Here is a 24649-nt window from a genome sequence, read left to right as displayed (position 1 = left end):
GCGCGCGGCCAATCCCTGGGCGCGGCCGCCTCGCATTGGGGAAACCGCGGAGCGGGCTGCAGAGGCCACCAATCGGCGGCGCAGGGCGCTCGCGGCCTCGGCGCGCAGCCCAATAGCGCGGTCGCGCGGGCGGGACCAGACGCCGAGGTCGCGGCCGCGCTAACGGTCGCAACCCGGGCGGGGCTCGCCGCGCGGAGAGCGATCGCCGCGAGGAGCGCTGGGAACGGGGTGCGCAAGGAATGCCGGGAATAGGGGAGCGCGGGGAACGCCGGGAACGAAGCGAGTCGCGGGGGAATGCTGGGAACCCAGGAGTACGGGATCGCCAGGATCACGGGGCACTCCTGTGGTCCCCGGGCTCTGGCCGCCTCTAGTCTACACAGTGCCGTAGAGATTGTCCACAGAGACATTTTCCTATTAAAATCATTAAACATAATCCTTAGGTGAAAAAGGACAAGTATCCTCAATTGTCTAGCACTTTCCCATTTGCTAATACTGTATCAGGAGCCTCAAGAAGGGGAGGAGGATATAAATGGATAAGGGACCGCTCTTCCTTAGACCAGCATTCCAGTAAATAAAGTAGAAATGATAGACTAAAAAAAAAATCCCATTTGGCAGACAGCACACTAAGACAAAAATGGATGCTAAAAAAAATGGTGGGCAAAACTATGAGAAACTGGCGGGGGCGGGGGGGGGCGGTTTTACAGAGTTGCAGAGTTTCTTCCCCAAGATACTAATAGCAAAGGTTAAACAGTAACTTGCAGTGAAAAAAACCCGAGACACCACCTTAACCAAGAGATCCAAGTCACCGGCAAATGCATACACATCCAAACTTACCACCAAGTTATACACTGTAAGGATGTGTTGCAGTGTATATTAATTAATTATACCTCGATAAAAAAATGAAGGAAAAAAAAGCACCGGGAAAGGGACAAATTGTGGACCTCCTGAGCAGGACATGTATCACTTGGTATTTCTGCCCCAAAGGCAATACCTCATAAAGAAACACTGGGCAAACCCAAAAGAGTGACATTCTACCAAAAAATACTTAAAGTGTCAAGATCATGCAAGTCAAAGACAGATTGAGGAAACATCTTTGAGTAAAGGAGACACAACAAATTACAATGTGGGATCTGGATCCTAGATTGAAACCTGGCTTAGGAAACAGATATTAGTGGGACAATTGATAAATTCAAATAAGGTCTGCATATCAGTGAATAGTATTGTATCAATGCTAATTTCCTGGTTCTAATCATTTTACTGTGGTTAGGTAGTGTTAACATTTGGGGGAAGTGGTTGAAGGATATTGAAATTATTTGTTCTATTTTTTCAAGTTTGTAGCAAGTTAAAATCATTTCAGAATAAAAAGGTTAATAAAGGCCAGGAGAGGGAGTGTTGCAGGTGAGGAAGCTGCGGACTCAGGCCCTTCCCTCCCTTCCCTGCCTCCTTCTGTTTACCTGGCTGACTCAGTGGTCAACACTTGTCACCTCACAGTGGCACCGAGCCCCATGAGGGTCTGGTTCCTGGACTCAGCCAGCTGCTGGCCTTGGCCCAGGGCAGTCAGAGCCACCATTCAGCTGAACCACCATTCAGTCACAGCCACCTCTCTATATTTTGTTGTTTGCTGAGCTGGGGGACTGCACCTGCCCTAATCCAACTTGAGACCTCAGACCTGCACCCTGCAGCCAGCTTCCCTCAAGGGTGGGGACCATCTGGGTGAAAGACAAGGACCCTCACCACAGGACCTCCCCTACAATCCCCACCTGGCTCCAGCCTCCAAGTCACAAAGATTGATACCTGAAAGCTGGGAACTCCCGCCCATCTTAGGGGAGGAAACTTCCCTCTGAGCTTGTGTTTCCACCGCAGCCTGGCTCATCTATAGGCCAGGTCTCTGCTGAAGAGCCTGGATGATGCCATTGGCTGGCACCTTAAACAAGTGATCATGGTTACCAGCAAATGAGTACAAATCCAAACTGAAATTTGAGAAAAACAGATACCTACTAAGAAGGGATCCTGGTAGCTAAGTGGGCTCAAATTTTTGAAAACAGAGCCCTGCAGCCATCTCTGCACAGGGGACTCACACAAACTGCACTCCACAGAGAAGTCATCATTCAACTGCCTCCCTGCACTGTATTTCTGCCATCTGAGCAAGCCCTTATAATGGAGTTTCTGGAATCCTATTTCAACCAATAGGACTGAGGCTTTCCCTGTCCAATTGGAGCTGTGCAGCTCTAGCCAATCAGAGTGGCTCTATTCTAACCAAACAGAAGTTTTTTGGGCCAAACTACAAGGATTTGAAGTCCTTATTTGCATGAGGATGGACCAATCAGAGACTAGGGATAGGGGCTGCTGTCCATATAAGCCCGCTCCCTTCTGGCTCAGAGTGCACTTTTCCTTTCCATCAAAAACAACAAAAACTTAATACTGTGTTTCTTTGGCTAAACTGAAACACCAAAGATGACTTGCAGGGCAGAACAGAGCTGTTAGTTGGAAAGGGGATGGCCCCAGAGTTCTATAGCTATGCTTTTTTCACAGCCATGCTGTGTCACAATTGAGCAGTTTTGCACTGAATGAAGTTTCTCTCTTTACTGCACCCCAAACTGAGGATTCCTGTTGACATTGAATTAGTGGCAATAACCATCAATTGACAAAACATATCAAAAGATGGGGTTGTGAGGGGTCCCTGCGGGCAGAAGGCAAGGAGCCCAGGCCTGCCAGCACGAGACCTGAAGTCAGAATGCGTTCCTGAGCTGGTCATGCTTGCTCACAGATGCTTCTGTATCAGTCAGCCTCCCACTTCCAGCCTCCAGGCCAGCACACCTCAGCTGAGCTGTCAGAGAGCAGCAGAAGCTCATCTGAGAAAGGGATGAATTTCCCATCCACCCAGGAGAAGAGGACCCATGTTGGGGACTCAGGGATCGAATGTATCTGGTGGCAAGCACAAAGGACTGGCTAAGCCATGCCAAAGTCAGGCCCAGGCCTTCCTTGATGGTGTGTCAAAAGTGCTTCTCAAAGACATCAGCTTCCCAGGGTCTGCGTACCCTTCTAACAGTACAGAGGCCTCATTTCAAGGCACCAACCTAAACACAAGGCTTGGGAAACATCAGCACTGTCACTCCTGGTTCAAATATCTACCTAACCTAGGAATCGGGATACAGCAGTGGGCAAGAGAGAAAAGGGTCTGACTTCCTGGAGCTCTCCTGATAGGGAGACACATAAACAATCAAGCCCTGACTGGTGTGGCTCAGTTGGCTGTGCGTCGTCCCACAAAATGAAGGGTCGCCAGTTGGACTCCCGGACAGGGCACATGCCTGGGTTGCAGGTTCAGTCCCCAGTCAGGGCAAGTGTGGGAGGCAGCCAATTAATGTTTCTCACATTGATGTTTCTCGCCCTCTCTTTCTCCCTTCCTTCCTCTCTCTCTAAAAATAAACAGAATCTTTTTAAAAAATAAAAGAAACAATCAAAATGCATAGTATGTCACACAGTGCTAGCTGATACAGAGAGAGACCAAAGTAGGGAAAATTGTAAATTTAGATGGGATGAACCCCCTCCCCCAGAAAGCTTTAGCAAAAGCCCACAGGATGTAAGGGAGATTGTGGTTGGTATACATGGAAGAGGAGTCACTTGGGCAGAAGGGATGAGTGCAAAGGCCCTGGGGCAGGAACTGTGCAGAAAGTGTAGCCATAAGCAGTGGCAGGGGCTTCAGAGGAGTGAAGGTGGGAGGGGTGCTGGGCAGCAGGATGAGACCAGTGTGGGAGGACTGTGGGCCCACAGGGCAGGCACCCCAAGGTCCATCTTGTCCTCATTGTGCTCCTTCCCGGCCTCATGGCTCTGCCTCCCCATTTGCCCTGGGACTGAGGGACTGTTACGGTGTATCCCCAAGCCTTGGTTTCCTCATCTGTAAAGTGAAGGTCACAATTATGTGATTTTTCCAGGACTGCCATAACAAAGTACCACAAATGAATGGCATAAACCTGGGGCTCCCAACCCCCAGGCAGGAACCGGGCAACAAGCAAAGCTGGCTTGAACTCCACCTCCTGTCGCGCCCCCCTTCCAAGAAACCCTCCATGGTGCCAAAAAGGCTGGGGACCACTGGCATAAACAGCAGAAATTTATTTTCTCACAGTTCTGAAGGCCTGCAGTCAGAGATCAAGGTGACAGCAGGGCCACGCTCCCTCTAACGGTGACAGGGAAGGATCTGCTCCAGGCCTTTTTCCCAGCTTCTGGTAATTTCCTGGCATGTGACAGCATACTCATTGTCTTCATAGGATGTTCTCTTTAAGTGCATGTCTATGTGTCCAAATTTTCCCTTTTGTTATAAGGACATATTTGTTTAGGGTCCCCCCACCAATGACCTTTTATCTTGATTAGCTCTGTAAAACCCTAATAAGGTCCCTAACAAGGATTACAGCATATCTTTGGGGGATACAAAATTCAACCCCTAACAATCACAGAACTACACCTTGAACTGTCCCTTCCTTGGGGGACCCAGACTATTGGGGAGCCCTGGGCAGGCTGGACACAGAGGGGTCCCTGACAAGGGTGGGAAAGCTCTCCCCCAATGCCCCACCCCTGGGGCAGAGGTGGACATCTTTGGAGGCTCTTCAGTGGCTCTGCACCCAGCCTGTGGTGCCTCCCGAGGGTGGATGTGCCTGGCCATGGTGGATGCTGGGGTGGGGTCCATGCTGGGAGGCAGCCTGCTGAGGCGGACAGAGGGTGTCGGGTATTAGCAGTGCCCAAGCTGGGAGCCTGAGCTGGCCTCCATGGTCCACACTGAGTGCAGGTCTGACCACACTGCTCCCTCATGGGGCTCCCAGGGGCTCCCCACTGCATCTGGGTAAATCCCTGGCTCCTCAGGCCAGATCAGGAGGCCCTGTCACTGGCAACTACTGTGTCCCATATACACAGGCTCCCTCGCACCCCAGCCTCTGCCCAAGGACCCTCTTAGCACTCAGGAAGCCAAAGCAGAAGGAGAAAGTGGAAAGAGCCTTGTAGTGGTATCTGTGCCATGGGAACTCCTGCAGTCCAGGAGAGCAGCTCCCAACCCCCACACACAGCAGCTCCAATTGTCCCCATCACATGAGTTAAGGGCCTGGACTATGTGGACTCACCACAGCCTCAGAGTTTTATTATTGACATCTCACGTTCAAATACAGGTTCCTATGAAGTTTGACTCCCCGAGGAGAAGGGAAAGGCAAGGACTGGCTGTGTCCTCTCACTGAGATGGGCCTGCCCAGAACCCATGACAAGTGGGCAGGCAGGGCCTGACAGGCTGCTGAGGTGCCCAGCACATGAAGGACTCCCAATCACAGGACAGTCCCATGCACATGGGACCCCTAGTGCACACAGGACCACTGGGCCCACCAACCAGACCTGAGCTTCGTTGAGAGTAGGTTTTTCTTGTGTTTTCCTCATTCCTCATTCCAAATGTGGCCTATCTCTCCTGCGAGAGCAGGTCTGGTTGTCAGAAACTGGCCTATGCCCAGGAGAGAAGGGGACACTTTTAAACTCCTGTTGTTTTGATTAAAGCAAAGCTCCACTGGCCAAAAGTATGTGTTGGTGTGAGAGGCACAGCTCCACCTGTCTGGCACAAGTGCATGTGTGTGCTCCAGCACATGTGCACATATCTATTGCCTGTGCCTGTGTGTGTGTCCCCAAGGGGTGTACATGGGTGTCTATGCATTATAGGCATGTATGCAAGCATGTGCCTTGCAGTGTGTCTTTATGCATGGGCAGGGGCGGGACCAGGTGCATTCACACATGCACAGCACGCCTGGACCTGCCCCTGACCTGGCTATGGGGTTCTGTCACTCCCACTGGCATAAGAGTGGACCTCAAGCTGGATACTGGGACACGGACAGACCACACACAAATCAGAGGGCCCTGTTCCTGAGGGACACTGGCGGAGTCACACACAGGCAGTGCATGTACTGTGGAAGGTTCCCATCCAGCCCTCAAGGCAGGGCCTTACAGGAGCTGTCTGGCTACACCCAGGGGCGGGACTTAGCTCTGCAGCCTAAACTCATGGGTATTGGTCTCCCAGCGGGAAGGGTCTTTGTCTAGCATGCTGCGCTCCGTGAAAGTCACGTGCCCGTCCGCGTCCACGAGGATGACTGTGTTGGTTCTGAAAGAGAGCACGGGGCCCACATTCAGCCTGCTGCCTTCAGCACCCTGCCCACCTCTCAGAGCCCCAACGGGGGTCAGATCTGAGGCAGAAGGGTCAAGCCCACCACACCCGGGGCCTGTGCTAGGCACTCAGCCTAGCTGGAGGCAGGTCACTAATGAGCAGCAGCCTCGGGGAGTAGAAGGACCCTTCTGGGGTAGCTGGGCACTGAGCCTGATGGGGACTGGAGCTCCCCGCTTGATGAGTCCTATTGCCTCCACTGTGAAACTCCCCCAGCCTACCCTGCCCACCCTCTGTAGTACAAGCCTCAACCGCTCACCACTCTCACCAGAGTGAACCCTGGGCTGACAACGCACTTCCCCCTCAGAATCCCCCAGGGCGCTCAGGGAATGGCCCAGCTCCGATGTGGACACTCAGCGCTTCCAAGAGGCCAACCTGTCAACTGTTTGGAGATCAGGCCTTCTTCACCTAGAAAACTCCCTCGTGCCCTCCCTCGCCACCCCCCAACTCCCCACCCCAAATGCTCAGCACACCTCTCCTCCTCCCTGGCCCTCCCCATGGCCAGTACTCACTTAGCACCTGTCTCCCACTGATGGAGGGCAGGCACCAAGTCCCTAAGCAGACCCAGTGCAGGCTGACACCCAGAGTGGGCGCGTGCACACTATGAACTGGGGGTCCCAGCCAGGGCGGAGACCTGGTGTTCTGCCTCACACACCAAGGACACAGGAACACACAATTTAGTCACAAAAACAAGCCCGTGATGGAGGAGAGGCTTGAGGAAAATGACGCTCCCACTGAGGGAAAAGCCAGCCCAGCAAGAAAGACTGTCATTGAGCCATGCCACCCTCCTCGGGCCAGGGGGTATCATCGGGCCCAGGAGCATCAGTGCTGGGCATTCACGCCTTGTTGGCCCTGCCCACCACCCCATCCCCTAGCCAGTGGGCTTGAAACTGCCATTCCCTGAAGGATGGAAGACTTGGGGGGCCTGCCACCCTTTTGGTCAGTGGTCCTTAGGACCTCCCATGTCCATCTCTCTGCCCGATGCCCTCAGCATCAGCAGAGCCTTAGCCGTGTCACCACAGCGAGGCTGGCTCACATCCTCCTGGGAGATCCACCTCCTTACCTGCACAGAGGCAGCAATAACCCAACCTCTCCCACTGCAGGGAAAGAAGGGGCTTGGCTCAATCTCAGACAACCTGAACCTAAAAACCAGTCAGCACTTGTCGTGGCCCAAATACCTCGTCCCCGAGTCCTTGCGGGCCATGGCCCCCCAAAGGCAGGGCCCATCCATCACAGTCGCTGCAGATCCCCAGCCTGACACAAGGCTGGTGCCCACGGGGCCCGACACAAGCTGAGCCTAGGCAGATGTGGCCTACACATACAGCCATGCTCCACCTCCAGGCCAGAGGGCCCAGGCACGTAGCAGCAGCACTCCTGGAGCATCTGGCTGAACCAGCAATCTACCCTCCCCTGTGCATCCCAGCCACCTCCAAGTGCAGCATCTGAGCTGCCCTCTGGTGGGCCAGGCCTCCCAGCCTCGCCCCCAGCAGGGAAGAAGGCAGGAAAGGAATTTGCCAGGACAACAGACACCCATGCCAACAGCTTCTCCCTCCTGGACATTTTCATCTTGCAACCATGGTATTTTCACCTTTCCTAGGATAAGGCAACATCCCAGGCTGAGATGACCTAACCCTGACCCTGGTCACAGCAAGTGAAGAGAAGAGCCAGATAGTGAGACCTCTGAGTCCACAGGGATTTGCTGACCCTGCTGACAAGAGTATGCCCAATGCCATCTTGGCCCCCATGTGGCAGCGTAAGAGGGCAGGAGGCAGCCTAGGACCCCCTCCTGGGAAGCAGTGGAAGCCTCAGGGGCTGTGCGCCTGGCCTGCAGTGCCCCTGGGTGCTGGCATCTGCTCACCCCATAGCCCCCTGAGCTGAAATGGCAGCTGCTTCTAGATAAGGCAGAGGCTTTGGGATCCACAGAGCTTGGGTAAAGCCAGATTCCTCATGGGACAGGACCGGATGCACCCAGCAGCCCGCCGTACCTGGTGCCGTAGCCTGGGCAACGCACACACACAGCCGCGTACTTGCTCAGAAAGGGCCGCACGTACTCTCTGCCCTGGTCCTCGATGGCTGGGTCCGGCAACTGCCTGGAAAGACAGAGGAGGGGTCACAGCCAGCACCTCTGCTGCCTGCCCGGAGCCCTGTAGTGCCTGAGGCACCTCCAGCCTTGGAAGGGCTATTATTTCATGCATTTTTCTGCCCAAGGGCTCAAATCCTTGTCAAGACTTTCACTTAGGACTGCATCGCCGGGCCCAGGCTACCAGATGGTGATCACTGGGAAAGCTGCCCCTGACAGAGTCACTGGGAACTTTCCTAGGACCCAGGACCCAGGACCCCAAGAACAGGAGCACCTGTGAGCCCAGAGCTGGGAAGGCTCTTCTAGATCTGCAAGTGCCTGGGGTCTGTTTGGCCAGAGCGGCACAGGGGCCCCTGCAGAGGGGCAGAAGCCACCCAGGGAGCAAGCCTGTCCTCTTTTCTCAGTGGGGCCTGAGTCCGTGGGGGTGCTGCGGGCAGGGGCCCAGCTAAGAGGTACAGTCACCTGGCCACATAGGCTCCCTGCCTATCCCAAGAGATGTCCTAAGGGCATCTCTCCATGTGGCAGGAACCCACTCAACCCTGAAGCTTGCCGGCCATGATTGCTGGCACTGGGGGCCACAGTGTCAATAAAAACAGCCAGGGCCTGTCCTGGGCCAGCAGGGATGACAGACAGTGACCGAGGGCTGCGTGGATTTATAGCTAAGCATGGACTAGGAGGGCCCAGGCAGGGTGTCCCTGAGGGGTGGCTGTGCTGAGGCTATGTCCTGGTTCATGGTTCAGAGAAGAGAGGAGGGTGAGCAAGGGGCAAGAGGGGCCCCAGGGGAGAGGAGCAAGCGGCAGGCTATGGCGGGGCTCTGCTAAGAGGCCATTGGGCATCTGGGCAGGACGTTGGCCTGGCCTGAGTGGGGTAGAGGATGGATGTGTGGGCCGTGTCACTGCATAGCAAAAAGGTAGCTTGGCCAGTGCCTTGACACACTCCCCTACCACTGGGATGGCTAAGGTCCACCAGAGGGTGGTCTCCTTGGGGCAGGTGCCCCCTGCAGAGGCCACTGAAGTACCTCCAGGAAGTCATGTCAGAGGCTCCTTCTCCCCAGGTAATATCTAGGGTGGGTCTGTCTGTGCCATAGCTCCTGCGTCCAGCTGCTCTCGGCCCCACGGCAACCCCCATCAAGCTCTAGCAGCACCAGGCTTCCTGGCACACCAGCCTGCGACTGCCCCATCTCCCATCATCAGAGTCTCCCCATTGGAAACCTCATCAGTCCACAGGGACAGGTGGAGGGGCCAGAGGTCAGCGAGGCAGCATATCTGTCAGGTTTTCCCGTAGCTGAGGAGCTGGCCCCAGCCACCTGCACGGGCCTCACAGGGCAGCAACGACTGCCTGCCTCTCTGTCCCAGGACCAGAGTGATGGGGGGACACCCTGTTCACCCCAACAGGACCCACCCACTCACGCCTCCTCATTGTTGAGCACGTCCAGAAGCTGGGCAATGAGGGCATCCTTAGGAAGGGCCTGGCTCTGCTCCACAGCTTCCAGGAACAGCCGCTTCCCAAAGCACAGCTTCTTCCAAGGCGTCTCCAACAGCGCATTGCTCAGCCCGTAGGTCCCTGGAGGGAGAGGCCAGTCCATCAGTGTAAAGGCCGCACTGTCTGAATTTAGGGTGAACTCCTGCCCACCCACACGGCAGCAGGCGAGGGGCCAGGGTACAGACGGGGGCACTGAGGCCAGGCTGCCCCACACTCCATCATCTTCTCTACGGGCATTCCCAACCCGTCTGCACAGCGAGATGGAAAACTCAGAATGGTGGGGCACCAGCCGGAGACTGCAAGGCACAGAGGCCAAATGGCCTCGACGAGAAGGAATAAACAACTTGAAATCCAACTGGACAAAGAAAAGGGGGGCCTTGAGAAGGCACGATCCCCACATCTCACTCCCATCCCTTTCTAAGCTAGAAAAAAACTTCAAGGCATAGGTCCACCTGAGCAGGTCAAGGGTAGGAGAATCAGCAACCGAGGTCAGGAGGGCGTGTCCCAAAATTGGCGCTGGCTCACATCACAGCACTTACAGAACCTGCCAACATCAGGACAGCCCCCTGCCCCGAGTGGGCACAGGCAGGGCCTCCTCTGCATGCTGGTGGGGACCCTGGCTGGGGGAGCCTTGAGGTCTTGGCACAAGTTTTCTCAGAACAAGTTCTCAGCGGTTAATAGAAGTCATCACAAAATAGGAAACGGGTTTCTTGCGTCAAAAAGAAGGAGAGGCATGGCCTTGGGGTAGAGAGGCTCCAACAGGCAGCAGGGGCACTCGGGGTCACGAGTCCGGAAAGATGCACTGAGGATGGGGCACTACCACCTTCTCCAGCTGCTGGACTTTCCAGGCAGGATCCTGGCTGAGTATGGTGTGACTCCAGCCACTTCCAAGGAAGGCAGCCCTGGGTCTGCCAGACCTCACAGCCATGCCATCAACCCAGGAATCATGGTGCTTTATCCACCGGGAGTGACAGGAAAGGCCACTCATCGGTGGTGCTGACCACCTGGGTAGCCACATGCAAGGAGTGAAGTGAAACCCCTACCTCACACCATACACAAAAATCAATTCAAGATGTCCCAAAGACCTAAATGTAAGAGCTAAAGCTATAAAAGTCTTAGAAGGAAGTATAAGGGAAAGCTACACAACCTTAGATCAGGCAACAACTTCTTAGCTATGAACCAAAAAACATAAACAAAAAAAAATATATAAAATTGACATCATCAAAATCGAAAACAATGCACTTCAAAACTTTCTTGTTCATCATCTGCTTGACAAACAATCAAGTGAATAGAAAACCCATGAAAAGGGGAGACAATTTTTGCAAATCATATGTCTGCTTAGGGACTAGTAGCCGGAATATATGAAGAACTACAACTTCATAATAACATAAAAAAACCCCAATTCAGGCTCTGAACAGACATCTCTTCAAAGAAAATACACACATGCAAAGCTGCTCGATATCATTAGACATCAGGGACATGCAAATCAAAACCACAGCGAGGTGACACGCATACCCATGGGGATGGCTGGAACCGAAAAAACAGACAATGACAACTTTTGGCGAAGATGTGGAGAAGCTGAAACTTCACATGCTGGTGGGAAAGTAAAACGGTGCAGCTGCTTGGGAAAACAGTTTGGCGGCTTCTCAAAAGATTAAGGATTACTTTATGACCCAGCAATTCCACTCCTGGGTATCTGCCCAAGAGAAATGAAAACACATCTGCACAAAAGCTTGTGACGAATGTCACAGCTGCACCATCCACAATGGCCAAAAGGTAGAAAAAACCCAGAGATCCATCCAAGGACGAGTGGAGAAACACAATGTTGAATATACGTACATTGGAATATAATGCAGCCATTAAAAGGAATTAAGCCCTAATTCAGGCTGCAACATAGATGCTAAGTGGAAAAACCTAGACACAAAAGGACACACATTGCATGACCCCGTTTGTACCAAGTGTCCAGAATAGGCAGATCCACAGAGACAGAAAGTAGACTGGCGGTTGCCAGGGGCAGGGAAAGAGGGGGGACAGGGAGTGACTGCCAGTGGGTACGGTTTGCTTAGGAGGTGACGGAAGTGTTAGCAGGTAGCGGTGACAGCTGCATAACTTTGTGAGCACGCTGAAACCTACTAAGCAGTGCGCTTCACTGGGGGGATTGTATGATATGTGAGCTAGAGCTCCACAAAGCTGTTCTTAAAAAGCGGCGACACGGACCAGGCGAGGGCAGGCTGGGGATGAAACCACAGGGTGTAGGTGAAAAGAATTTCTTTTCTTTTTGCAGTTTCCACAGAAGCAACAATCTAGCAAAGAAGCATCCGCAGTCTCAGAGCCTCTAGCGCGGTGAACTGAGGGCGTCATGGAGACAGTTTCCTGACGCTTCCACAAAGGCCTCTGGGCCAACGCACAGAATGTGGGGAGGTGGTGGCCTGTGCCCTTTCGTGGCTTCCAGGTCCCCCTTTTTTCAGGGCAGTCACAGGCTCGGTGCTGGGGGAAGGTGGCCCGAGCCAAAGGCAGCCTGGCACATGGGCCAGGTAGGAGCACACCGTAAGATACACCAACAGCCAGAAAGCAGTCTCAGCAGAGAAGTATGACAGGGATCTAGTCTCTGAAAAATACAGAGGTGCCCCCATAGGAGCAGCCCCCACCCTGTCACCACCCACCAGAGCGGGCTCACCTGGTGCCAGGACAATGGGTTCGGGCTCCCCCTGGTTTCCATAGTAGCAGACGACATCTCCCTTCTCTGTGCTGTGAACAGAAGGGTAGAGAAGGTCAGACAGGGCCACAGATCAGATTGGGCAGACCCTTCGCTGCCTGGCAGTCTCCGCAGCCCAATCCCCAGCCCCCCGCCAACAGCCAGCACAGGGACAGGGGCCCGCTGCAGCCAGGTCAGGGGCACTCAGGGTCCCCACCCCTTGGAGACTTGTAGGCAGGGTCATCAAGATTCCTGGCTCACCACGGGAACCACTGGCCTGGGAGTGACAACATCTAAAACTCGCTGAATGCCCCACAGCAGGGGAATTAAAGGCTGCCAGTGATGACCATTGCAGGGGGCTGAGTCCCACACCCCGAGAACACCAGTCCGCTTTGTAAAGACTCAGCCCTACCCCTACAGCTCATCTCTGAGCATCATTTCCAGACTAGACGGGATCCCCCAGGGTGATGGAGGCTTCCGAACAAAGCACCAAAGACCACACTTTTCTATTTTCATACACTGAGCGTGGATTTTAAAATAGTTTAAAATGCTCCAGAGCTGAATATGTTCTAATTCCAAAATACCATAGTAGAGCTTCCTGCTGTAACCTGGAATGCCTTTCTGCAAACTCAAAAGGGACATTTTCTGGCCCATGGGCTGACTTCCTGGTTGAATTTTGGACTTAAGAGACCAGAGCTTTCAGGATGAACAAAGGCAGAGGAACAAGCTGGCTGGGGAGGGCAGGGGAGTCCCACTGGCCAGGCCCACCCCAGCCATTCCTCCGCTGGGTGCCGCCCTGCAGGCGGGACTCCCAGACCCCAGGAGGCCTCACGTCCTGCTCACTTTCTTCCTCCCCACACCCTTGGCTCCTTTCTTAAGAGGTCTGTCTAATGACTTCAGAGATTTTGTTTGCAGGCAAAATGCTAGAAAGCATGAGGACCTGCAGGAGTGGGCTTCCACGCCCACCAAGCCTGGTCAGGTAGAAGGGGGTCTGACTCAGGATCTGACTCAGGGAGGAGTTCAAGGCTCCTCCTGGTACCTACCACCAGGGCTGCTGGCTGATGTCTAACTCCCTGTGCCCTCTGGATCCCTCTGACCTCTGACTCCCTCCACCCTCGGGCCTGCACTGGGGTGCTCCTTGGGCCAACCTGCTCCTTGGGCATAACCCACTGGTTCCCCTGCTGGACACCTGGCTGTGTCTGGGGAGGCAGGCCCTAACCCCGTGGCCTAGGAGCCAAGGGAGCTGCTCAGGCTCTAAAGGGACCAAGCCCCTGCCCTGCTGGCCTCCCCCGCCTACAGGACTGCCTGCCCACCCCTAGCGTCCACTCAGAGCATGAGGTCCTCATCACCCAGCCACCTGATGCACTGCTGGAACGAAGTCCTGCCGGTGTTTGAGCCAAGGGACTGGTCTCCTGGGTCAGGTCAGACATACACAGAACTACTGACAGGCAGTGTGACCCCTAAACTGACACAGAGCTGCCGAGGGTTCGAGCAGGCCAACGCAGGGAAGAGAGGGCTCCAGGCAGTAAGTGCCAGGGTCAGCAGCTGCCCATACCCTCAGGCCTCCTCCCAAGGGGCACTGCCGCCTCTGGACTGATACAGCTGTCTGCGAGGCAGAGGCAGGACAGGGCGTGCCCCACAGCAGGCCTGGAGCTCCCGGGGCAGAAAGGAACATGGACCCGCCCTTGTGAGAGGAGACTGGCTCAGGACAGGCACCTGTTCTGGGCCAACCGTGGGGCACTGACCACCTCCCCTGGCGCCTGCGCTGGCGGAAGCATCCACCAACTTCTGGGGCTTTAGACGGGGAGAGGAGGGGAGCAAGGAGAGGGCAGCAGGGAGGGAGCATGGGAGGCATGCTCACTTCACTGAAGAGCAAAATACACAAAACCCCTGCAGTGCCCACAGCCACGTCTCTCACTTGCGCCTCACGTGGGTGGGAGCCCAGACACGCAGCCCACCTGGGTCAGGGGGTGCAGGCTGCTCCTGCCGACCCCTGGACCGACTGGCTGCTCTTCAAGGCCCTCAGCCAGCAGAGGGGCAGACCCCCAGCCAGGGCCTCTCCACTCTGGCCACAGTGCTTCCACCCCCCATCCGGCATATTCTGCCAAGTACAATGAGACTGCCAACAGCATTACTCATCCCTCTGCAGGCAGGGACAGGTGGGACTTTGGCACCCAGCATATAGACCCCGCACCCTCCCTTGCCCTGTCCACCAGTGTCTGACTGATGGTCCTCTGTGGTCCCCTCAGAAGACAAGGGTGCTGCATTTCTCCCCCTGACATGAGCCGAGTACCAACAACTACTTCAGCCCGGGGATCCATGTCTGCAGTGGGAAGGGTGCCACACTGACACCACAGACAGTGCCTGTGCGGCTGCTGCTGAGCTGGTGTGGGGCGGAGCCCCGGGTTCAGGTCCAGACACTGCAGAAACAAACACCCTCTGAGCGCCAGGCCACAGCCCAATGGCAGCCAGCACCAAGTGGGAATGAGCACGGTGTTCCTTCCCAGCCTGGGGCAGGACAGGTGTGATACAGCTGCTGTTTCCAGCGCACTCGGGACTCTAGCACAGCACCAGGGGTTCCTGGGACCCACCTCACACCACCAGTGGTTGTGGCCAGGCCACCTCCCTGTCTGAGGTTGGCCGCATCAGGTGCACGGTGGCTCTGAGGATATGCTGAGTGCTGCACGTGAGGGGCTCAGCACACGGCCAGAGGTAGCCGCCAACTGCTGCTACAGCTGCCAGCCCCCGTGGCACCTCTCTGTGTGCCCACAGGGCCTGGCGAGGCTCCAACTGCCATTCTCAAACAGCTCAGACCCCAGCAACCTGACTCCCAAATCTCACAGCCCCAAGCCCCTCACAGAAACCGAGGGTAGCCATGCTGCCCACTCAGACCCAGCCCCTGGAAGATGCTGCGGCGGGGCCCCCGTGCTCAGCAGCACCCGAACACCATGGGTCCCAGCGTGCTCCAGGGCCGCTGCCAGTTGTGCTTGCCCCTTCCTTCTCTAGCCCAAGGCACCTCCGCCCACCAGCGAGCAGTGCCAGTGAGGCATGGCTCCAGCACAGGGGGCTCCTCAGACACAGGCATGGGGAGGGGACCTGGGGGCAGAGGGGTGGGTGTAGGCGGAGTCACACCCCCTGCCAGGACAGCACCAGGCAGTCATGCTCCAGTTCTCCTGGGCACGAGCCAGAGGCCCTCACACGGTCACGGGAAGCCCCACTGCCAGGCTCTACGTCCCAAGTCCCCACAGCAGGGGGCCTGGGAGGGGCTGGGCCTCAGGACTCTCACCAAGCCCACCAGGAGTGATGTCCGAGAGGCTGCCACAGAAGCCACAGCACCCCAAGCTGCTCCTGGCCGAGCCCACGGCCCAGTCTTGAGGCGGCACTCGGTGGGCTGCCGTCCCCACCCCCGGCAAACTCACCTTAGGTCAGCTGCTATGAGGTTGAAACCATTGTACAGGTGACCCTCCGTGGAGACCTTCTTCAGGTAGGAGAAACTGTCCATGTCCGCGGTCAGAAAGTGGGCCACAAGTTCACCTATGAGCGGGGAACAGACACCCGTGGCCAAGGCAGCGGGCTAAGCCCCTCCCCCTGGGGAGACTGGTGGTCCCACATGGGCTGGCTGCACCTCGTTGACAAAGGGAAAAGCCTTTGGTGGGGACAATGGTGTCCATGGAACTGTCCTCCCAGGGGCACCTGCTCGGCAAACATTGGACAAGTTGGGGACAACGACCCAGAGTCAAGAGTGACACACTCCCCGGGGAACAAGTGTGAAGCACGTCCCCTGAGAGGGGTGAAAGGTCAGTGCCATGGGTTTCACGTGGGCCAGGCTGACAGTGGTTTCCCACTATGAGGCCAGTCAGTGGAGTGCAGGGCCCAGGAAAGCATGCCCTCCTCCCCCTTCTAGCTCCTCCTCCTGTCTCTGTGCAGGCCCAAGGAAGCCCCGCCCCCAAGGCTCTATGCACCCCCTTCCAGGCTAGCCCCAGCTGGGCCCCACAGTACCTGGGCCCCACAGTACCTCGGCCCCTGGCGGATGGGTCCTGATGGGGCTGCAGGTAGTTGGTAAGTGCCGCCAGCTTCCCGCGCATGCTGATGCCCAGCCACGTGCCTCCTTCCTTGCCTTCTTCCATGTCAAGACCTGGGCAGACGCCAGCATCGTCACCGGCGGTGCCCACCCTACCCCTGTGTCCACGGGAGTCGCACCTCAGCTAGGGCTGTGGGACAGGGGCTCTGACTCCACAGGGCAGGGCAACAGGACACTCGGAAGATGCGCTCCTCAAACCCGTCCCTCAGGACAACTGATCCCCAGACAGCATCCTGGAGCTTGGGCTGGGAGCAGAGCACCAGCTCCATCTCGAGAACCTCGTCCTGGACCTGGGGCAGGGGCCCAGGCAGGCTAACCTTTCCTCCAAGCCTCCATGTCCTCATCTACAAGAATCTTCCAGAGGTGCCCCCTGCCTCCCTTCCCCAAGGCAATAGCCCTTCTCCCCGACGTCCTGACAAGCACCCCACCCAACACACACACTTCAGCCTCCCATCTGTGCCCTGCGGTGTGGACACACACAGCCTGCCCTGTCCCATAACCCCTTCGGCGCCCTCCCCGCCCAGGATGGCCGGGGTGGTCCTGGCCATGCCCCCACGTTCCCCTCAGCGCTCCTCCTGCATCCTCACAGGCCTGCCCTGGGACCACTTCAAGAGCCATGTCTGACCCAGCCAAGGACCACCCCCCACACACAAACACCACCCTGGGGTCACTGTACTGCTGTGCCCAGAATTTACACAGCATGGGGCTCCTCACTAGCCCACTGCCTCCTGTCTGTATGTCTAGACATTCCCAAGGTTTCCTGTGCAGTTTCAGACGAGGCCAAGATAGCCCAGAGATGCAGCCTCTGCCCACTTCGCACTCAGTCACCCTGGGTCCCCTCTCACAGCCTCTCAGTAGCTTTCCCCTCCCCACCCCTCATACCTCCTGCCCAGGACAGTGCCCTGCCCCGGCCGCCTCACTCCTGTCCTCCTTGCACATGGCACCAGGATGACCCAGCGGTGTCTTCCTCACACCACTGCCCAACCACGGACTCCACAGGAAGCCTCTGCCAGCCCCACAGCTGAGCTCTCGGACACTGCAGGCAGAGCGCAGCACACGCGGCCCGGGAGGACACCTGCCAAGCACACTGGGCACCCTGTCAACTCTGCCAGGCTCCCTGTGCTTGCCTGGCACCTGGCTCCCAGGCAGAGGGGCTCCTGCCCACCCCAGGGGCAGGAACAGCTCCCTGTCCAAGTGGCTGGGGGAGGCTGTTGGCTGGGTGGGCAGGGGACCCGGCTGGCACCTCCACTCCTGCCCTCACAGGAACTCCTCGTGAAGCTCCCACCCGAAGGCATCCCAACCCGACCTCTGCTCCCCAAATTCAGACCGGCTCTCACCGGAGAAGGGGTGCTCATGCATAAACAGAAACGTGCACCAATATAAGCACAAGTACGCACGCACCCCAACTGTGATGCTGCACAGAGTGACAGGGTGGGTCTGTACCTCACACCAACATGACCACATGCCCACAGCACAAGTGTGGATCCAAATAAAGCCAACTGACGCTCCCGGCTGCTCCTCCTGGGGATCCACAGGACATGAAGCCACATGGACGGTGCAGGGTGGACCGTTCTGGACTGGCCAACCCACAATGGCCCCGGATGGAGACTTGGGAGCCCACCCCCATTGGAGCCACCTGAGCCCACTTACTCAATCTGAACCTACACGGGGGAGCAGCACCTGCAGCAGTTAGGACCACCGGGGGCTCATGCTTCCTGCCACGTGTTGGCTACCCCCCACGAGGAGAGACTCACCACTGAGGATCTCGTTGTTGCTCCCCCAGAAGTCTGCTACCTTGGACGGTCTGTGGTAGAATTCGTCCCTATTGGCTGCCAGGATGAGCCTGAGGAAAGGAGCACAGCTGAAACGGTCGGGTCACAACACAAAAGCCACATTTGTTTTTCTCTCTAGTTAACGAGGAAAAGTCGCCTCGGGAACAACACGGGCACATCCCAAAGAGAAGAGGAACCCACAAGGGACAAAGGGTGGCAGCAGTTCCGGCAGGTGGTTTCCGGGGAGCCCTCGGCCAGACGGTGCCCAGGGCCCTGCGGAGGACAGCGCTGGGTGAGGATCGACGACGCGTGTCCATGCTGCACGGGGCCAGGAGGCGGAGTGCGGCCCTGCACACCCACTGCCCACCCAGAACAGGGCCGGCAAACAAGACCCCGGCCAGGAAGGCGAGGGCCCTGCAGATGGGTTCCACCTGAGGCACCAAGCATGTCCTGGGTACGCAGGCGGCAGGGAGGTGCCCCTCCTTCTGTCCACCTGTCCCTTCCTCTGAAGACACCCCAGCGAGCATCCTGGAAGTGTGAGCATGCTCGCCAGCGTGCCTTGGAGTGCGCACGGACCACTCCAGCGCACAGCGTCCCCGAGGGCTGCTGGCCTGAGAGTTCAGGGTGTTTGGGGGAGGGATGGGTGAAAGCTTCTGGGTTTCACTAGATTTTTTTCATTATGAATCGAACAAGTGTTTCTTTGGCAGCTAGAAAAAGCATCACAGTTTTCAGAGCCTTGGTTTAGAGGTAAGAAATCTAAGTTGCCAGTCAGCTTTGCCATTTAAATAAGAACCAGATGGCGGTTGAGGGGAACCCCTCTGGGTCTAAGGAGCGACCCCCAAAGGGCCTTCTAAGCACCACGGCTGGTGCACAGGAGAACAGGGGACAAGGGGCCAGGGTCTGGGGCTTGGTGGCCTGCGGTCACACTGGGTCCGAAACCAAATTAGTTGGGTCAATGGTCATGTCCTAAAAAAACTTTCAAAAATCACTTTTATACCATCTCGTTGATATCATAAATATTTGCTTGTGGTACAATACAAACGATCAAAGATGTTCACAAATTGAAAGTGAAACCAGGGCCAGGCCGTGGAAGTGTTTTCACCCCGTGGACACAGTGTACGACCCCCACCCCCGCCCTGACTCTGTACTCCCCCATGTAGCCCGGCGACAGGTGCCAGCGCAGCTCGGACGGCACTCGGCCGTGGAACACTCGGGCTATGGAAGCCCCGAAGCCTCACCACCCGTGGGATGCCCATCCGGCCTGCAGCCACTACCCCCTCTCCAGAGCTGGCCTCAGAGCTGCACCAGGTCTCAGGGATGTGCACCCAAGAAGGAGAGGTCCTTGCCCCGATGTGAGCCCCAGCGGTGCCAAAAACAATCCTCTGCGAACAATCGAACTGCCACGCTCCGACCTGGACCCCAGCCTCGGGCTGAGGCAGACGGTCTGAGGGAGAGGCCAGCTGGGCCCTGACCCCTACTTCCCACATCAGCTCTGTCCTTCTGGAACCAAGCCATGGATGTGTCCTGGCTGGCCCTGCCCCCACAGGCTGGCTGCCTGCATGGGCCATCCTGGTAGGTGTCCCTCCACCATGGCCTGGATAGCAGCCAGGAAGGGAAGAGCCCCATGTCCTGGAGTGGGTGGAGACGCCGAAGCTCTGACGGGGATGCCGCATGCCGCAGGGGCCGGGCTCCCCACTAACTCCATGAGTGGGGGTGGTTTCACGTGGTCAGGGTCAAGGGTCCTCCTTCAGACGCCCAGCGCTCCTCCGCACACTGGTCCTGCCACCTGCAGAGTGGGGGGTGGGGAGTCCAGGAAGGCAGCACCCAAAGCAAGGCTGGTTTTGATCCTTACATAAGGAAAAATTAGAGGGGGCAAAGCTGACTGAGTAAAACCTCCTGTCCTAAGATTTTCAACTGCCTCTTTCAAACAAGGGGCATTTACATGTGTTTGTAACTAGAAACGTTAATTGCTGGGTTATTTTCATTAAATGAGTCACTGTTTAGCCAAACTTCGTGGTTTGCTGGGGATTTCATTAAATACGCAACTCAGAGACGTGTGGGTGTGATGAGCGCCCACCTCTGGGCTCCACCTGAGGGAAGGCACCGCTCAGTCACCGCCTCTGGGCCAACACCACCGACCAAGGACCGTCCGCACCACTGTGCCCAGAGGCAGGGGACAGCCGCCACAGCAAGGGGCTCTGAGCACAGCCCGTCAGCCCTGCCTTTGTTTCGTTCCAACCACTGAAACCACTGATTAACTATTCATGACCAGTGAGCGCTCCTCACCAGCTGTGGAGGGTGGGTGTAGGCTGAGTCTGCGCACCTTGTGGGGAGGGTGGTGTGAGCTAACTGTGAGCTCACGGTTAGCTCTGCACATCTTTGGGGGGCATGGTCTTTTTCCAAAGAGCACATGTCCCTTTGCAATCAAGGAAATAAGATCAACAGAATAACATCGGACACAGCTGCCTCTACAGAGCATGCCAAGATCATCAGGGCAAAGCTGCAGCCAGCATGGGAAACTTCCATGTTAGCATCTCACAGACCCCTAACGTAAGTTCTTATCTACCAGGCTCCTTGCTGGAGTACTGCAGAGAGTCATACCAGAATTCAAAACAAGAGCAAAACCAACAGGCACCCAGACTATACTCACACTGGGTAACTGCCACCAAAATATGGAGGTTCCAAGTGCCTAGAGCATCAACGGGCATGGCGGGGGGGGGAGGGGGGCAAGGCCTGCTGGGACCACTCAGGAGATCACACCCTTGGGCAGGGGCTATGATGCATTGTGTCCAAGGTGACCCCAACAGGGAGTGACACCGGAAGAGCTCGTCTGTGTCCAGCCGGCATGCAACCCGGAAGGCAGACCACACATGCACAAGGGCAGCCCAGCACCCAGGGGACAGACAGGGAGGCCCAAGGGAGCCTGGGAGAAGGCAGCAGTGGCATGTGGCATGGGGGGCTGCCATGTCTGGAGGAATGGGAATCCTCAATAGGGAGAGCAACAGGGTGGCAACAAGAGATGTCGGGGGGCGGGGGGGCGGGGGGGACAGACTGCAGGCTCTGTAACAGCCCGTCCCAGCAATAGGCTTGAGGCTGCTTCACAGACGCCGTATTTGCATTCACTCCCTGGGCAGGCGCTGAACTGGCTCCCCTCCCCCGCCCTCCCCGCACTGAGGGCCACTCAGGCAGTGGCTGCTGAGTCTGGGCACGAACAACCCACAAGACACATGCTCCGAGTGGCCCACGCCTTCTCCTGTGGGAAAGAGATGACAGAATGCTCAAACACAGCCCAAGGGAAGGAAGAGAGACAGGGAGAGATGCTTCGGCAACCACACCTTCCACCAGCAGCCCAGCCGAGTGGCAGGACAGGCCAACCGAGCACATCACTGGGCGGTCCTGGGCAAGGTGTGGCAGGCACAGGCTCACCTCTCCCCTTCCTAGAGGCTAACTCCTGAAAGCTGGAAAACACATTCCCATAAGACCAGCATCTGAAAATGGCACAGCCACAAGAGACACTGCTCACAGCATCAGAGATGAGGATGTCTATGTCTGCTGCAAGGCAAAGGCGACTCATCTGAAGCACCATTATACATATGGGATAATGGCCAGGGGTCCTTCTGTAAACGTCTTCTCTGTAGTCATCTGACCCAGAGCAACCCAGACTACAGGGAGGAGTTCCACCCATGAACATGAAGAAAAACAGGTGTCCCTGTTACCCCAAGGGGCAGAGAGCACTGCAACGTTGATACTGCAGGTGTTGGAGGGAGCACACAGAGCCACAGGGGCCTCCATGGTCCCCCCTTTGTGGACCAGCTTTGTGGGCGCAGGGTTCGAGGGGATAGTGGCCCTGGCGCCGGGCCTGTCTGGCTGGGAGGAGAGGGTCTAGTCTGGATGGTGCACGTGACATGATATAAGGACATGTTCTGCCACCCAACTGGGGACATGGGCTGCCGTGCTGCCGGCCCTAGGACAGGGCCGTCAAAGACACCTGACAACATCAATTTGGCAGTTCCTCAAAAAAGCTACACACGGAATTTATATGAGATCTAGCAATTCCACTGCTGGGTGCACATCCAAAAGAAATGGAAGCAGAACCTGAGCAGAAACTCCTACGCCAATATTCACAGCGGCATCACTGCTCACAGAGTCCGGAGGCAGAACAACCCAGTGTCTACTGATGGATGAATGGGTAAGCATGTGTGGTCCATACCCTGGGATGTTATTCAGCCTTGAAAGGAAAGGACATCCTGACATGTGCTACGACACGGGTGCCCTTGAAGACATGATGCTCAGTGAAAGAAGCCAGTCACAGAAAGACACACATTGTATGATTCCATGTATACGAGGTACCCAGAGCAGCCAAGATCGTGGCAATGTAAAGGAGAAGGACAGCTGCCAGGGGCTGGGCGAGGGGGATGGGGGTTATTATTTGATGGGGACAGAGTTTGAGAAGCTGAGAAGAGTTCTAGACATGGACGGTGGTCATGGTCGCACAAAAATGTGAATGTGCTTAATACCATGGAACTAGATACTTACAAATGGTCAGAGTGGCAAATGTTTACGTTATACATGCTTTATCACACACACTTTAAACAAAGCACATGCTTATTCTTGACTGTTCCTACATAAGGGGCAGATGAGGATACAGCAGTGGACACCAGGATGGGGCACAGAGGTTGATGCAACCCAGGCCAGGACAGGGATGGCTGAGGCAGGAAAGAACCCACGTGAGGGGCACTGGGGCAGGCCCTGCTGGCACAGAGAGCTCCTGGCAGCACCGGACAGTCAGGGCCTGCTCCCCTCCACCCCCTTCACTGCTCCCCCTTCCACTCCAGGCAGGGGGAGTCCCTCCCAGATCTCTGACATGCCCAGGCTCAGCTCACCAGGCCTCTCCTCACTGGCCTTGCTGCGGTGTCCCTCCATGACAGCCCCCTCCCGCTCCTCCAGTCCTGTTCCAGCATCACACACGTACAGAAGCACACACAGAGAGAGCCTGCAGCCTGTCCATTCTCCCTGTCTGAACACCCCCAGAGCCAGAACAGTAGCAGCCACCAGAAGCCCCTCTGGCCCTCCCATGTGGTCAGGAAAACAATGAGTATATCCACTCAGTCACCCAGAGGAGGCATATTTAGTCTTTGGCTTAGAGCCGAAGACAATTTGAGAGAAACCCTAAGGCCATCTCAAATCACCATCCACGAGGAGTTCGTTGTTGCAAGGACCGCTGTTGGCGGTGACGTACAGGCTGTGAGCAGAAGCAAGAGAGATCCGTGCTCACCCTCCTCCCTCCTTCTTCTCATTTTTATTTTACTTGCAGGAGGTTGGAGGTAGTCTCAGGGAAGAACATCTCAAGAGGGGCTGTGTCTGAATCTGGGAGTAGCAAATACAGAAAGTGATAGACTTAGTGACTGTCAGGCAGCATCTCCTCATTTGAGAAGTTCTTCACTTGTCGGGTGGAGAGAGAGTTGTTCTGTTGGATTTTGGAAGTTCAAATGAGCGTGGAAGAGTGCCTAAGAAAGCTCAGTAGCCAAAGGGGTGGACTGTGCCAGCTATTGCATCTCAGCCCCAAATTCGCTCTGCATTGCCTTCTGTGGTAACAGAGCTGAACTTTGCAGATGGTGCCATATTATGTTTTGTCAGTGGAGGGCGCCAGAGAGACGCTGGAGAAGGAGAGGTTACTTTTGCAAGTTGTAGAGTGCTTTCTCAGATGGCTCCCACCACACATGTGACTTCCCGGGCGTCAGCCTCCTGCCAAGCCTGTGGCTTCCCCAGCCCACAGCATTAAGCAGTACCCAGCGTCCAGCACCTTCCCTGCAACAGCTGCCAGCACCCAAGGGCAGCCCAGCAAGTTCTGCTGGTGCAGCACCCCAGCGACTCCTTGGTCATCCAGTGAGCCGGGGCTGTGCCTCTCCAGCAGGGTCCAGATCCCAGGCAAGGGGATAAAGGACAGGGCTCCTCTGTGGGCACTCGAGCCCCACTGTCGCTAGTCCTTCTGTGTGTTACCCTTTCCCTGCTCAAAGCACTGGGTCTGGATCTGTCCTCTGGCTGCACCCTGACGCGCAGCTCACCCTGCGGGGGCCAGGCAGGCTCAGCTCCCAGGCCCCGGCTGGGCCTGCTGCCCTCTCCTCTGCAGGAAGGGAGTGTTGGACACTCCTCACCCTCCACTCCCTGGCCTGGACGGAGTGAATTCAGCCACCATGTGAGGCAGCACGGTGTCTGCGATTTGGCCCAGCGACTCAAACCCAAAAAGCTGGTTGAAATAGTTAAAATTGTTGCTGGTACAGATTTTAAAATGATAAAAACTTTGCAGGCAATTGCACTAGTCAGCAGCTTCAGACACCATTTTTGGTTGTGGGTTTCA

The 24649-nt window shown here is 56.2% G+C and overlaps 1 protein-coding gene across 7 annotated transcripts in view; it reads right to left on the bottom strand.

Moving 5' to 3' along the window:
* Positions 1-5104: 5104 nt before the first annotated feature.
* The window catches only part of TANGO2 (transport and golgi organization 2 homolog), a 32982-nt gene continuing 13437 nt past the window's right edge, over positions 5105-24649 (bottom strand). For 6 of the 7 annotated variants that reach the window (XM_045819890.1, XM_045819886.1, XM_045819889.1 and 3 more), the window contains 7 exons: positions 18274-18362; positions 16454-16573; positions 15858-15972; positions 12421-12491; positions 9671-9824; positions 8167-8271; positions 5105-6121 (listed from right to left, as the gene is read on the bottom strand). In XM_045819890.1, coding sequence (XP_045675846.1) covers positions 6001-6121; positions 8167-8271; positions 9671-9824; positions 12421-12491; positions 15858-15972; positions 16454-16573; positions 18274-18362 — 775 coding nt within the window. In that variant the 3' untranslated portion in view covers positions 5105-6000. The remainder of the gene's footprint in view (positions 6122-8166; positions 8272-9670; positions 9825-12420; positions 12492-15857; positions 15973-16453; positions 16574-18273; positions 18363-24649) is intronic. The other variant, XM_045819893.1, reaches the window with a different exon arrangement.

Source organism: Phyllostomus hastatus, unplaced genomic scaffold (genome assembly GCF_019186645.2).
Source record: "Phyllostomus hastatus isolate PE091 unplaced genomic scaffold, TTU_PhHast_1.1 phas_scaffold_387, whole genome shotgun sequence".
Classification (NCBI taxonomy): domain Eukaryota; kingdom Metazoa; phylum Chordata; class Mammalia; order Chiroptera; family Phyllostomidae; genus Phyllostomus; species Phyllostomus hastatus.
The sequence above is the reverse complement of the archived record's forward strand: the minus strand, read 5'-3'. Positions and strand labels throughout refer to the sequence as shown.